This window comes from Engystomops pustulosus, chromosome 7, assembly GCF_040894005.1.
Source record: "Engystomops pustulosus chromosome 7, aEngPut4.maternal, whole genome shotgun sequence".
Lineage (NCBI taxonomy): Eukaryota > Metazoa > Chordata > Amphibia > Anura > Leptodactylidae > Engystomops > Engystomops pustulosus.
This window is the reverse complement of record NC_092417.1, coordinates 180,886,029-180,901,705: the sequence shown is the minus strand read 5'-3', so window position 1 is coordinate 180,901,705 and position 15,677 is coordinate 180,886,029. Positions and strand designations below refer to the sequence as shown.

At 48.3% G+C, this 15,677-nt stretch overlaps 1 protein-coding gene across 1 annotated transcript in view; it reads left to right on the top strand.

Moving 5' to 3' along the window:
* LOC140070289 (vomeronasal type-2 receptor 26-like) overlaps nt 1-14,906 on the top strand; it is a 37,199-nt gene extending 22,293 nt beyond the window's left edge. Inside the window, exons 7-12 of the mRNA XM_072116643.1 lie at nt 5,469-5,690; nt 6,073-6,223; nt 7,639-7,778; nt 9,381-9,557; nt 13,440-13,563; nt 13,987-14,906. Coding sequence (XP_071972744.1) covers nt 5,469-5,690; nt 6,073-6,223; nt 7,639-7,778; nt 9,381-9,557; nt 13,440-13,563; nt 13,987-14,906 — 1,734 coding nt within the window. The remainder of the gene's footprint in view (nt 1-5,468; nt 5,691-6,072; nt 6,224-7,638; nt 7,779-9,380; nt 9,558-13,439; nt 13,564-13,986) is intronic.
* Nucleotides 14,907-15,677: the final 771 nt, after the last annotated feature.

Genomic DNA, 15,677 nt, shown 5'->3' with positions numbered 1-15,677 from the left:
GAACTTTGGTTGATCCTGGACTATACAGTGGGCGGAAAGTGGGAGTGTTGTGTATACATGGGGACACTCGCGAATATCCCACTGCTGTCATCAACCTACATACCCCTTGTGGTACTATTACCCATGAAGTGGGGGTGGTGGGGACCCTGTTTCATGAGGCTATTATCGGCAGAGACTTACCGGTGTTTTGGGACCTCTGGAGACGAAGACCCACCTCAGGTGCTGTTGCAGATAATGGACATCAGGTATGTCCGGCCTTGGCCCCTGAACCCTTTGAGGCCGATGTACCCACACCAGCAGTAGGGGTGACCCCATGTGATGAATTCTCTCCCCTAGAGGTCCTAGCTGGTGAGGTCGAGGGCCACGAGGAGGTGGCCGACATGCCGGACCTTGAGATTTCCCGTGAAAATTTTGGGGCTGCACAGCTACAGGACCCTACCTTATTTAAAGCACGGGAGAATGTTAAGGTGATAAATGGGGTACTCCAAATACCAGGGGCTGACAAAATATACCCCCGAATGGTGATTGTTGGGGAACTGTTGTACAGGGTCGACCAGATACGGGGTGAGGAGGTTGAGCAACTTGTAGTACCCCAATCTCACCGTAGGCTGGTGCTAGAGTGCTGGGAGGGCACTTAGGTGCTGAGAAGACCCGAGAGAGGATCCTGCAGAGATTTTTCTGGCCCGGGGTGTGGGAGGAGGTAAACCGGTATTGTAGCTCCTGCCCTGAGTGTCAACTTACTGCCCCGGTGTCCCACTTCAGGAGTCCTTTGGTCCCGCTACCAATCATAGAAGTGCCATTTGAACGGATTGCAATGGATCTGGTTGGCCCCATAGTCAAATCCTCAAGGGGGCACCAATACATCCTGGTTATCCTGGACTACGCTACGCGGTATCCCGAGGCGATTCCATTAAGGAACACCTCCTCCAAAAATATTGCTAGGGAGCTGTTCCAGGTATTCTCACGCACAGGCCTCCCCAAGGAAATCTTGACTGACCAGGGTACCCCTTTCATGTCTAGGGTAATGAAGGAGATGTGTAAATTACTGCAAGTTAAACAGCTCCGCACCTCGGTATATCATCCTCAGACAGATGGCCTGGTCGAGAGGTTTAACAAGACCTTGAAGGGGATGCTAAAGAGGGTGGTCAGCAAAGATGGGAAGGACTGGGATTGTTTGTTGCCCTATTTGATGTTTGCCATACGTGAAGTTCCCCAGTCCTCCACAGGTTTCTCACCCTTTGAGCTGTTATACGGCCGTTCCCCACGTGGGCTTTTGGATGTAGCCAAGGAGACCTGGGAACAGGAGAGGACCCCCCACCGTAGTGTGATAGAACACGTCTCCCTTATGCAGGACCGCATTGCGGCGGTAATGCCCCTTGTAAAGGAGCACATGACAAGGGCACAAGAGGCCCAATCTAGGGTCTACAATAGGTCAGCCAGACTCAGGACCTTTAACCCAGGCGATAGAGTGCTAGTTCTGGTGCCCACCGTTGAGAGCAAGTTCTTGGCAAAATGGCAAGGACCATATGAGGTCATGGAGAGAGTGGGGGAGGTAACCTACAAGGTATCTCAGCCGGGGAGAAGGAAACCCGAACAGATATACCACGTGAACCTCCTAAAGCCATGGAGGGAAAGAGAGTCCCTGATGGCCGTGGGAGTAGAAAAAGCGTCTGTCCCCAAGAAGGTGACACCGGAGGTAGGTGTACCCGATGCCAAGGTGCCTGAAGTACGGATCTCGGAGTCCCTCTCCAGGGCCCAGATTCAGGAAGCAAAGGAGTTTGTGCTCCGAAACGTGGATGTGTTCTCTAAGTTACCGGGACGTACTTCAGTCATCAAGCATGACATCATAACCGAACCCCACATCCGGGTACACCAAAAACCCTACCGGGTCCCTGAAGCGCGCCGGCTAGCCACATCCGAAGAAGTCAGGCAGATGTTAGACCTGGGGGTTATCGAGGAGTCTAAAAGTGACTGGTCGAGTCCTATTGTGTTGATTCCCAAACCTGATGGTTCCCTACGGTTCTGCAATGACTTTAGGAAGTTGAACGAGGTGTCCAAATTTGATTCTTATCCCATGCCCAGGTTGGACGACTTGGACAGGCTAGGTTCTTCTCCACCCTTGACCTGACGAAAGGGTATTGGCAGGTACCCCTTACTGACAGGGCCAAAGAGAAGACCGCTTTTGTTACTCCTGATGGGCTATTTCAGTACGTGGTACTTCCCTTTGGGCTACATGGGGCTCCCGCCACGTTCCAGAGGTTAATGGATCTCGTGCTAAAACCTCACCGGAGATATGCCTCGGCCTACCTGGATGACATCATAGTTTATAGTAACGATTGGGAGAGTCATCTGGCCAAGGTACAAGCAGTGGTAGACTCCCTGAGGGCAGCAGGGTTGACAGCGAACCCCCAAAAATGTGCACTGGGTCTGGAAGAGGCCCGTTACCTGGGGTACCATATTGGGCGAGGTGTCATCAAACCCCAAGTAAATAAAGTGGAGGCGATCCAGCAGTGGCCACGACCTATGAGCAAGAAGCAAGTGAGGGCTTTCCTAGGCATAGTGGGCTATTATCGGCGATTTATCCCCGATTTTACTACCATAGCGGCAACCCTGACTGACCTGACCAAGGGTAGCAGGGCGGTGATGGTAAAGTGGAGTGAAGAGGCTGAGGGGGCGTTTCAGTGACTTAAGACGGTTTTGTGCGAGGGACCGGTACTGATCACCCCTGACTTCACCAAGACCTTTATTGTGCAGACTGATGCAGACGTGGGCTTAGGGGCTGTCCTGTCCCAAGTAGTGGGAGGAACATCCCGTGACATTCCTGAGCCGCAAGCTCACACCTCCTGAGAAGAACTATAGTATAGTTGAGAGGGAGTGCTTGGCGATAAAATGGGCTCTGGAATCCCTGAGGTATTACTTGGTAGGGCGACAGTTTACACTGGTGACCGATCACTCTCCCCTCACCTGGATGAGTCAGGCCAAAGAGAGGAACGCCAGGGTCACAAGGTGGTTCCTAATGCTTAAGGCTTAAGGTGTTGGGGGCGGGGCTTAAGACAGTGTTTTTAGTATTTAAAGTTTGTTAGTATACAATGTGTCAGCTATGACTAAGGACGGTTAACCTGCCCGAAACGCGTCAGCTGTTGCTGTTTCCCCACACAGTGGATGTTGCACTTTCATGCATAAATAAAGGACGTTAAATGCACTGCCTGGAGCCTGGCTGAGCCGTTATTTTCGTTTATTTGGGTTCCTAATGCTGCAGAATTTCAAATTCACCGTACAACATCGAGCAGGAAAGCTGCATGGGAATGCCGATGCCCTGTCTCGTACCCACTGTCTGATGGCCAAAAGTGTTCGCCCCCACAGGGTCAAACAGAGGGGGAGGGTATGTGAGACACTGAAGGGGTTAACTGTGGATGGGCGGTATGTTTCCCCTAGGTTTTGCTATTATGCAAGGCCTTAGTGCTGAGGTTGGGTTGTCCAGCACCTTGGACACAGGTGGTGGGAACAGCCCCAATCAGCCTTTTTTTTAAAACCGCTCAGCAGAGCTTTAGAGTGTTGTCTCTCTCTGGAAGGAGGCTGGAGAGCACACAGCCTTGACCTCTCTGCCTGGAGCAGCCAAGTGGTTTTTTGTTAGTGGTGAGTTAGAGAATCACTGTATAGTTAGCACCCTGACGGGTAGGATATTATTTAGTTTTTGATGCCTGAATGTGAAGGCTGTTTTATTTTGTACCTGCTGAAATAAACACAGGCGAGACCTGTTTTGGACTGTACTTTGGTGTCACTGTTGTGAACTGCATCCCAGCACCCCGCTACCACGGTCTCTACTGGGCCAAATCCCCACAAAGCTCTTTACCTCAGCTCTAAGCTTACCTATTGATGTTTGTTCAGCTTTGTATAGATAGGCTGAGGATACTAGTAATTACTATATACTTTACTTGCAACAACTAATCCTCCATCTGCTACTGCTTATTTCACCTGCACAGACTGAACTAATTCAGTCACAAATGGTATTCTTCATATACTGAACTAATCTGGTATCCACTATTGTATATTCCATCTGTATAGCAGCTATGTAGCCCCATGTGCATAAAGTGAACTAATTCTCTACCAAATACCGTACTGTATATTCCACCTGCATAAAATCAGCTACGAATAGTATTTTCCATTTGTAGCGACTGAACTAATCTGGTGTCTACTGTATATTCTATCGGTATAGCAGTACGCTTCATCTGTATAAGATCTTTTTATCAACTACAGGCAGTCCCCTACTTAACACCCGACTTACAAACAAGTGTTGGTGATTCACTGCACTTTAGCTCTAGACTACAATAATCAGCTATAACAGTTATCACAGGTGTCTGCAACTAAGCGTTATTGTTACTCATGGTTCTTATGACAACCCAACATTTTTAAAATGTGGGTCGGGGGCAGCCTCAGGCAGCAAAAAGGCTAGAATCGGCCCTGGCTCCATCATATAGTGGTTACAGCACCTGACCCCATTGTTGTAAATGGAGGGTCCTAGAGGTTCAAAGTAAAAATAATGGGGCACATTTACTAAGACATGTGCAGTGTGTGTCCTGTGTGCAGTGTGTGTCCTGTGTGCAGTGTGTGTCCTATGTGCAATGTGTGTCCTGTGTGCAGTGTGTGTACTATCTGTAGTGTGTACTATGTGCAATGTGTAGCATGTGCAGTGTGTGTACTATGTGCAGTGTGTGTACTATGTGCAGTATGTGTACTATGTGCAGGGTGTCCTGTGTGCAGGGTGTCCTGTGTGCAGGGTGTCTACTATGTGCAATGTGTAGCATGTGCGGTGTTTACTATGTGAATGGGTGTACCATGTGCAGTGTGTGTACCATGTGCAGGGTGTGTACTATGTGCGGTGTTTACTATGTGCAGTGTGTGCGTGCCATGTGCAGTGTGTGTGCGTGCCATGTGCAGTGTGTGTGCGTGCCATGTGCAGTGTGTGTGCGTGCCATGGGCAGTGTGTGTGCGTGCCATGGGCAGTGTGTGTGCGTGCCATGTGCAGGGCCCTGTGTATAGTGCAGGGGGTCACCAGATTCAGGATTTTATGTCCTGCATGAATCTTGGGCCCCCTGCACTGCCCCGACAGAGGGCACCACTTTTTCTTGGTGCACCTTTAGCATGGGGCGTGTGAAACAACTCCCAACGATCCGACTGAGCACCGGATGCCCCTTCAGTGCAGAAATTTGTGTCTCATGATGCCTAGGGCAGGGTGTGCCACAAAACTGTGGCATGCAACACTAATGTGGTGCAGACACTTCTTAAATATAGTTGCAAGAAGTTTGTGCCTAAAACAACATGCACGGCCGTAGTAAATGTTCCCCAATGGGCTAACAATAAAATGTGGGGCACATGTCAGGAGTTCATGTTGTTCCCCACCACACGACTCTCTGAGATCTGCTGTATAAATCCTCTTCATAGTTATATAATGTTATTTACATCCCTAGGTTTATCGCGCTTTAAAACATTTGACCAGGTTTGGGGAGCCGGTTTTCACAAGCTCTGGAGAAATACCACAAGAATATCACGTTCATAACCACATCATAGTCAATCAGACCTTGTTCTCCAGGGCTGTGGGCTACATCTCACCTGCAATTGTCAGTCTGGAGACCTTTCCATCCTATGTCATTAATGAAAGCTTAATTATATGGAAAACCATCAACAACAAGGTAACGCATCACCATGATGGGATTCTGTGGGTCAGACTCTGATTGCCAAGACCTTGTTCAAATGCAAAAACCTTGATGGGTTGTCCTATATTGGACACTAATGTCAGGTCACTAGGATATGACACTAATGAGAATGTTATTCTCTTCTATGGTTATTGTTTGGGGGTGTCCAGACAGAACTAAGTCCCTGCGGAAAATACAAGAATATTCCATCACTGCAGGTCCTGTATTATCAGCTCATTGGCAATGTTTGAGGGAGAGGACCTCTGGCTGAGCAGGTGGCTGGTAGAATAGCAGGGACTCCCCGAGGTGCAGTTTCATAAGGAATTATGGAATTCTAGTAGGTCCTGGTCGTGTTTTAATTCTGATATTTGGGGAACAGGATGAAAGCCAACCTGGGTCTCAGTCTGTCCTAAAACCCCTGGGTGGTGTGATACTCAAAACTCCCAATCGAAGTATAGTAGTGAAGCTGTATCTGGTCTCGAAAGATGATGAAGGCCGGCTGGATGGGATGTTCCAACTACCTAACACAAGTAACACTCGAAGGGTCAAGCAGGGAGTGTCAAACCTGGGTTTATGCAGAGAAAATTGGGATGGGAGTAGTAGAAGCTATGCAGTGTTATACAGTCTGGGGATGGGAGTAGGTGACTTGGACACTGAGTGTTTGGTCATCCACTTGGCAAATGAGGTTCAATGTGGATAAATGTAAGCTTATGCACATACTTACTGTGGATAATACTCCACAGGCAACATATGTCCTTTGGGGAGTAAACCCCAGTCTCTCATTGAGAAGCACCTGGGAGTACTAGTAGATCAAAAATTAAATAACAGCACAATGTCAGTCAGCTTCCTCTGAAGACAGCAAGTGTCACAGGTGCTCCTGCAACCCACATCCCGGGAAGCATGTGCACCCATGCCCCTCTTCACTGCCCGGGACCCCCGCCGTCTCCCAGAACTGGCTCCGGCGAACAATATTTGGTGCTGCCCGGCCACTTCCTGTGTCCCCTGATGGATCTTTGTGCTTATATGCCTGAGAGAAATCTGTTTTCCTTGCCTTGTGCGTTTAGACTGATTTCCTGTTGTGACCTCGATTATGTTCCTGACTTCGCTCCTGTGCTGCTTTCCCTGACCTACCGCTATATCCCCCACTCTGATCCTATGCTGCCTGTCTTGACATTCTGCCTGTCCCTGACCATGCTCCTGCCCCACGACTTTGTACTACGCCATGGCCACCACAGTGGACAAAGTCACACCTGTAGAGCAACCTGGTGGTACCACGCCGCAGTAAGTCCAACCCGCATTGCAGCGGGCTCTGGTGAAAACTGGGTACCACTTAGACTCCTCTCCCAGGTGTTGGTTTACGTCATTGTCTGCGGTGGTACAGAGGATCCACTACCACTAATCCTGATTGTAAGATCCGACCTTGGATCCTGCCAAGATTCTGCTACCAGACCTAGCTAATCTTACCACCATCGTGGCTCAACAGTCTCAACAAATTGCTCTGGCCACTCAGCAGATTGCTCTTGATCTCTCTGGCCACTCAGATTGTTATCCGGTTTTCTGAGTACTCTGAGGAGCAGTGTATGGAACAATTGCAAGTCAGGACCAGACGTCTGCCCTGCCGGGCTCTTGTCTTCCAAATACCTTCTCAGCCACTTTCTGTGTCTGCTACAGAGGAACCGATGCAGGTGTATAGAGCTTGTCTGACTATTCAAGAGCGCTCCAGATGAAGACAGAAGAACCTCTGCCTCTATTATGCCAACCTGGAGCACTTTCTTGAGACTTGTCCAGTCTGTCCACAGCGTCTGGTAAATGCACACACCTAGGGTCCTTGGGAAAAGCGTCCAGAGGTGAGAGCAAAGCTTCTCCACATTTGAATATTCCCATTCTGTCGAGCTCTGGGACAGGTAGTTCCAGATTTTCACCTTTTTGGATTCCGGCTTTGCAGGAAACTTTGTGGATGCTGCCATGGTTTCCCAGCATCATCTCCCTGTGGTCCGTCATGAGAAACTGCTGGTCATCTCCTACCTCAGTGGCCAAATTCTCTCTTATTTGGTCCGGTACCACACCAAGCCTCTGTTTCTGCAAGTCAGTTCATTGCACAAGGAAAGACTGTCTTTTTCTGTGCTACCCAACTGGCAGACGGGGGAGCTTCTTCGCTGGGGACCAAAGTGCCAGTCTCGCTGTTTGGTGGTTCCTCATCCTGTGTCCATCTCGGTCTCTTTGGTGTCCACCAAGCCACTGGGGGGTGTCCCAGCTTCATACAAAGACTTTGCTGATGTCTTTTCAGAAAAGCAAGCAGAGACTCTGCCACCACACCGACCCTATGACTGCCCAATAGACTTGATGCCGGATACATTTCATCCACGGGGTCGAGTGTATCCCCTATGTGTTCCCAAAACCTCGAGATGGGCACTTTGAGTACCTTGTTATGCCCTTTGGACTCCATAACGCACCAGTGGTGTTCCAGGAGTTTGTCAACGACATTTTCAGAAACCTGTATTTTGTACCTGTGTCATGATCTATCTAGACGATATCCTGGTGTTTTCCACGGACATTGAGTCCCATTTGACCCATGTGCGGCAAGTTCACATGCGCCTAAGGGCCAATCGCCTATTTGCCAAGCTCGAGAAGTGCCAATTCATTCAGAAGAGTCTTCCATTCCTAGGGTATATTGGGGCAGATTTACTTACCCGGTCCATCTGCGATCCAGCGGTGCGTTCTCTGCGGTGGATTCGGGTCTTCCGGCGATTCACTAAGGCAGTTCCTCCGACGTCCACCAAGTGTCGCTGCTGCGCTGAAGTCCGCCGAGGTCCGCCGGAGTTCACGATCCATTGGTGGGTGCAGGTAAGCGCGTGTCCAGCGACACTTTTTTTTTTTACATGCGGCGGTTTCTCCGAATCCATCGGGTTTTCCTTCGGCCACGCCCCCGGTTTCCGTCGCGTGCACGCCTGCGCCGATGCGCCACAATCCGATCGCGTGCGCCAAAATCCTGGGGCAATTCAGGGAAAATCGGCGCAAATTGGAAATATTTGCGTAACACGTCAGGAAAACGCGAATCGGGCCCTTAGTAAATGACCCCCATTATCTCTGACAAGGGACTAAAGATGGAGCCTGCGTAGTTCTTCAGTGGCCCTGTTTAGTGGTACTTTGAGCTATCCAGAGGTTCCTGGGCTTTGCAAATTACAATCAGCAGTTTATTCCAAATTTCTCCTCCCTGGTATCTCCTATTGTGGCCCTGACCAAGAAGAACATCAATCCTTAGCTCTGGCCTGCGGCAGCTGAAGAGGCTTTCACTAAGCTTAAGTTTGCCTTTTCATCTGCTTCCGTTCTCTGATACTGAGAAACCATTTCTGCTGAAACCATTCCTGCTGAAGGTTGATGCCTCATATGTTGGTGGTGGAGCCGTTCTCACCCAGAAGCGGCCCAAAGGCTGATCTCTCACCTGTGGGTTCTTCTCCAAAAACTTTTCAACCGCAGAGAGGAACTACTCTATTGGTGATCAGGAGCTTCTGGCCATTAAACTTGCTTTGGATGAATGACGTTATCTTCTGGAGGGTGCTCGTCATCCAGTCAGTACCTATACTGATTACAAAAACCTCCTGCACCTCCAGAATGCCCAGCATCTCAATCCAAGACAGGCCCTTCTTCTCCCGCTTCAACTTCCTGATACATTTCCATCCTGCACAGAAGAATGTTAAGGCAGATGCTCTCTCACGTGCCTCGGATGTTGTGGGGAAAGATCTTGCTCCCCAACATCTTGTTCCACCTCAACGCCTGCTACTCGCGATTCCTGTGGATCTGCGGAAGCTTCCTCCTGGTAAGACCTACATCCGACCTGCTCTTCGGAAGAGGATACTGAATTGGGTACATTGCTCTTGTGTGGCTGGGAACCCTGGAGTGCAACGCTCTGTAGCCCTCATTTCCCGTTTCTACTGGTGGACAGATCTGGTCAAGGATGTTCAGGATTTTGTGGGCTCCTGCACTTCTTGTGCATGAAACAAGCCATCTCGTCTCAAACCTGCTGGTCTTCTTCCATTGCCGATACCAAGCTGCCAATGGACTCACATGGCTATGGACTTTATTATGAAACTTTTATCTTCTTCTGGTAATAGTGCCATCTGGGTGGTAACTGAAATTTTTTCCAAGATGTCCCACTTTGTTCCTCTTCCAGGTGTGCCATCAGCTACATACCTTGCCAGCCTGTTCTTCCTGCACTTCTTCCAGCTTCATGGACTTCCCTTGCACATTGGGGCAGATTTACTTACCCGGTCCATTCGCGATCCAGCGGCGTGTTCTCTGCGGTAGATTCGGGTCCGGCTGGGATCCATCAAGGCAGTTCCTCCGTTGTCCACCGGGTGGTGCTGCTGCGCGTGTTTTTTCCAAATCCTTCGGGTTTTCGTTCGGCCACGTCCCCCGATTTCCGTCGCGTGCATGCCAGCGCCGATGCGCCACAATCCGATTGCGTGCGTCAAAATCCCGGGGCAATACAGGGAAAATCGGCGCAAATCGGAAATATTCGGGTAACACGTAGGGAAAATGCGAATCGGCCCCCTAGTAAACCACCCCCATTGTCTTGGACCGTGGTCTCCAGTTTGTTTCCTGTTTCTGGCGATCCCTGTGCGGTCAACTACAAGTGAAGCTGTACATCTGCATACAATCCACTGTGTAATGGATAAGGTGACAGGTTTAATCAGACCCTAGGCTGCTATCTCTGCCATTTTGTCTCCACCCGACAGGACAACTTTTCAACTCTGCTGCCATGGGCGGAATTCTCCTACAACTCTCTGGACTCTGAATCTGCCAGCTCAGCTCCATTTTTCATTGTGAATGGACAACATCCTGGTCCACCTCTCCCTCTTGCTGAGAGTTCCTGCCATGGAAGAATTCGTCCGAAACCTCAGATCCATCTGGGAACAAACATATCAGTCATTACTCTGGGCATCCGCCCGCACCAAAACCCATGCAGACAAGAAGTGCAGGTCTCCTCCAGTCTTCTCCCCAGGTGACAAAGTATGGATGTCTTCTAGGTACGTCCGTTTGAAGATTCCCCGCTATAAGGTTGGTCCTCGATTCCTGGGTCCATTTGAAGTACTGAAGAGCATCAATCTTGTGGCGTATAAGCTTCACCTTCCTCCCTCCATGCACATCTCAAACTCCTTCCACGGCTTTCTTGAAGCCAGTCATCCTGAACCGCTTCTCTCGGCATGTGCCTCCTCCTGCTCCTGAGGCTGATTCCACCTATGTCTTCGAAGTAAAGGAAGTCCTGGATATGAAGACGGTTAGAGGGAAGCGGTTTCTTCTTGTTGACTGGAAGGGGTTCAGGCCAGAGGAAAGATCCTAGGAGCTGGAGGTTAACATCTTGGTCTGTGGCCTTCTGAAAAAATTACTCCAGTCCAAGAAAAGGGGGAGGCCGAAGGGGGATACTGTCATGGTGATCCTGCAACCCACGTCCCAAGTTGCAGGCGCACCCATGTCCCTCTCTGCTGCATGGGAACCCCACCATCTTCCTTACCTTGCCGCGTTTCAGTGCTGGCTCCGGCAGCCCGGTACGCACATCCCTGCCTCCTTGTCATGTATCAGAGATCTGGACTCTGGGGATGGGGATGTAATATTAGACTGTAAAAGGCATTGGTTCAGCCTCAAATGGAATATCCCATCCAGTTCTCCAGTCCATACAAAGGAGGCCCTGGAGCTGGAGAGGGTTCAACGGAGAGCTACAAAAATGATAAAGGATATGAAGGATCTTGGTTATGAGGAAATATTAAAACAATTAGATTTTTGGCGACTACGAGGGAACATGATTATGAGGGGGCATGATTCATTTATTGATTCATGATTTCAGTTGTTCCAGGTTGAATCAAATCAAAAGACAAGGGGGCGGTGCCTGCGTCTGGAGAAAACAAGATTTAGTCACCAGAGGCTACAGGACTTTCTTACTGTGAGAACTGTAAATCTGTGGAATAGCCTGTCTCAGGCGCTGGTCACAGCAGGGACAGCAGAGAGCTTCAAGAAGGGTCTAGATGCCTTTTTACCCCTAAATAACATTGAAGCTATGCTCTATAGAATTATTTCCCCTAAATCCCTTCCTCATCCAATCCCTTCACTTCCTTAAATGAACTTAAAGGACATGTGTCTTTTTAACAGTATAACTATGTAATTATTAGAGATGAGCGAGCACTAAAATGCTCGGGTGCTCGTTATTCGAGACGAACTTTTCCTGATGCTCGAGTGCTCGTCTCGAATAACGAGCCCCATTGAAGTCAATGGGAGACTCGAGCATTTTTCAAAGGGACCATGGTTCGGGAATAAAATGTGTTAATTAATTGAAAATGTCTTCTGATAAGTTAGCAGATGTATGCAAACATCTGCAATCTATTCTTCACTGTTCCGCGCGTATATTATCTCTCGACAAGTTAGCAGATGTGAAGAACAGTGAAGAATAGAATAAAAACAGTGAACACAAGATCATTTAAGTGAAAAACACAGTGAAGAATAGATTGCAGATGTTCAGCACATCTGCTTACTTGTCGGGAGATACGCTGTCCCGGGATCCGCTGCTCTTCTTCCACTGAAGTCTCCCCGATGTCTCCGTGCCGCTGCCCGATGTCACCGTGCCCCGATGTCTCCGTGCCCCTATGTCTCCGTGCCCCGATGTCTCCGTGCCCCGATGTCTCCGTGCCCCGATGTCTCCGTGCCCCGATGTCTCCGTGTCGCTGCCTGATGTCTCCGTGCCGCTGCCCGATGTCACCGTGCCCCAATGTCTCCGTGCCCCGATGTCTCCGTGCACCGATGTCTCTGTGCCCCTATGTCTCCGTGCCCTGATGTCTCCGTGCCCCGATGTCTCCGTGCCCCGATGTCTCCGTGCCCCGATGTCTCCGTGCCCCTATATCTCCGTGCCCCTATGTCTCCGTGCCCCTATGTCTCCGTCCCGCTCCGTGTCGCTGCCCGATGTCTCCGTGCCACTGCCCGATGTCTCTGTGCTGCTCCCCGGTGTCTCTGTGCTGCTCCCCGGTGTCTCTGTCCTGCTCACCGTGTTCTTCAATGTGTTCTTCACACATATATATTGTTCTTCACATGCTATTTTGTTCGCACCGTTCCGCGCGTATCTTCCGACAAGTAAGCAGATGTGCCGAACATCTGTAATCTATTCTTCACTGTGTTCTTTACTGTGTTTTTCACTTAAATGATCCTGTGTTCACTGTTTTTATTCTATTCTTCATTGTTCTTCACTGTGTTTTTTTAATTAAATGCTCGATCTCGAGCAGGGGAAATACTCGTCCGAGCAACGAGCTGTTTCGAGTACCTTAATACTCGAACGAGCATCAAGCTCGGACGAGTATACTCGCTCATCTCTAGTAATTATGTAAGTAGTCAAAGTACAAGCAAAACTAAGGAATATAAGTAAAAACTGTAGGCAGGAAAGCCGGGGAGCTTTGCAGATACTAGACTAGCTTCTTACAGTTATTAATCAGGCACTTCCCTGTATAAAAAGGGATACTATAAAGAATGGATACAAAGAAATTGAGCTTCAGAGGAAGAAGTTATACAGGTAGGAGAGTTGTTGGCCACAAAGAGATAAGAGATCAGTCGATGGATGGAAAACTTACAATTTTACAAAGGTTCCAAAAGTTTCCCAATTCCGAGCAAATCCGGCAAACTTAAAAGTAGTAAAACCTTATCAGAAAATAATAGGAGGCAAAAAACAATCAAATATAATAAAGAAAATGTTCTGTTTCTTGCACTTAGATACCAAATGCCCAATGCAGCAACAGTTGTCTACCTGGAAGTAGAAAAGTCCCGAGCAATTCCATATATTTTTGTTGTTATGGGTGTATTCCATGTTCTGAAGGAGAAATATCAAACAAATCTGGTAGGTCGCAACGACTGTTTCTTCTATTTAGTTTGTAACAGCTGGAAGTGGCCTGTGGGGATGAGGGTGGAGAAAAATCCCCTTTACTATTTCGCAATTTCCTCAATACAGATCAATTTATGGCATTTTTGTGCTCATTCTTCTATGTAGCCATCCACACTTGGTTCATAGTTTACTTCCAATGGAGGGCAAGTTCTACAACTGTGTATCAGAACTCTGAGTGCAGAGAGCACAGGGGAGGATTCAAGATACTTAGACTGCCCAACATCAAAGGAGGTCACAGAGCTAAAAAGGGGACTTTGAGGCTCCCCCCCCCCCCCCAACTTGTGGACTCCTTAGAAGTTGTGACCATTGTAAACCGCCATAGCTTCCCCAATGGTTATCGTGATGTAATGGATTATTACTTGATTTCATTTTCTACAGACAATGAAAAGTGCGAGAGATGTCCTGACCATGAGTGGCCCAATGATAAAAAGACAAAATGTGTTTCCAAACTGGTTGAATTTCTCTTTTACTCTAATGATGTGATCTCAGTGATTGTTCTTTCAGGATCCATGTTATTTCTTTCAATGACTGCAATAATTATGAGGCTTTTCATCATATATCAGGACACCCCAATAGTGAGAGCCAATAACAAGAACCTGAGCTTTGTTCTCCTGGTCTCCATCATGCTGAGCTTCCTCTGTGTCTTCTTGTTCCTCGGTCGTCCTGGGGATATAACCTGCATGTTACGTCAGATCTCTACTGGAATATTCCTCTCAGTGTCCATCTCCTCATTGTTGGCCAAGACCATCACGGTTTACATCGCCTTCAAAGCCACCAGGCCTGGAAGTGTGTGGAGAACATGGACTGGAGTGAGACTCCCTAATTGTGTGCTCCTGATCTGCTCCTCGGTCCAGGTTGTCCTCTGTATGAGTTGGGTGACCCTCTCTCCTCCCTTCCAGGAGCTGGACACACACTCTTACAAGGAGAAGGTCATAGTTCAGTGTAATGAAGGGTCAGATCTTTGGTTCTACTCTGTCCTGGGTTATATGGGGGTTCTGGCTGCGGTTAGTTTTATTACAGCTTTCTTAGCCAGGACATTACCGGACAGTTTTAATGAGGCCAAGTACATCACCTTCAGCATGCTGGTGTTCTGCAGTGTCTGGATCGCCATGATCCCGGCTTATCTCAGCACCAGAGGGAAATACATGGTGGCCGTGGAGATATTTGCCATCCTGACCTGTAACGCTGGGCTGCTGGGATGTATATTTCTCCCAAAATGTTATATAATTCTGTTCAAGCCTGAGCTAAATACAAGAAAATATGTACTAGAGCCTAAACATCCTATGTCACACCACTGATCCTGAATTCTATAAACAGATTTTCTGCAGTCTCTGGATTTATTTCACTTTTTGTGTAGGTTTGTGTTATTTCCTGTAACAATCGGATATTATTCATGTATTTCAGAGCAGTGATTTGTTTCACTTAGAAATTGTTTTTTTTTTCTTATTGTGAATAAACTATTTCGCTGTAACTGACAATTTCCATCATTGTGTCCTATGTCCTCAAAGGCTAAGTTCACATTTGAGCTTAAGAATAAGGCTTCATGCACACAACGTAGCATACGATATGCTGAAGAAGGGGAGGAGCACTGCTCACCACTCCCCTTTCCATAGGAGAAAACTCGATGTCTTACCCGTCAATGGTACAGTGCAGAATTCATATGGATGGTCATATTGCCCGTTGCAATGAATGTGGCTATATACTTTGCGTATGAAACCGGTACAGTATGGGTTGAATACAGCTGAAATTTCCCATTCATGTTGTAGGAAGTATGCAGGATGTTTTGGGCCAGTAAATCAATGACATCCCAACAGAACCACAATAGTCCCAAAGACATCACGTACACCCACAATCAGTGCTGACATCGTTCATGGTTGTTAAATGTCAAAGTCATTTTCCCTAGAATCATTGATCCCCATGATTTAAAGGTTTAAGACCCGTGATCAGTGCCAGAACCGACACAGGTGTTAGCAGTTAGTGGGAAAAGCTGGATAATGGGCTATCCTGCAGGCCATCAATCACCTTTTCTGGACGACTCCAAATGCCAAACCCAAATCCAAAACTTTTGG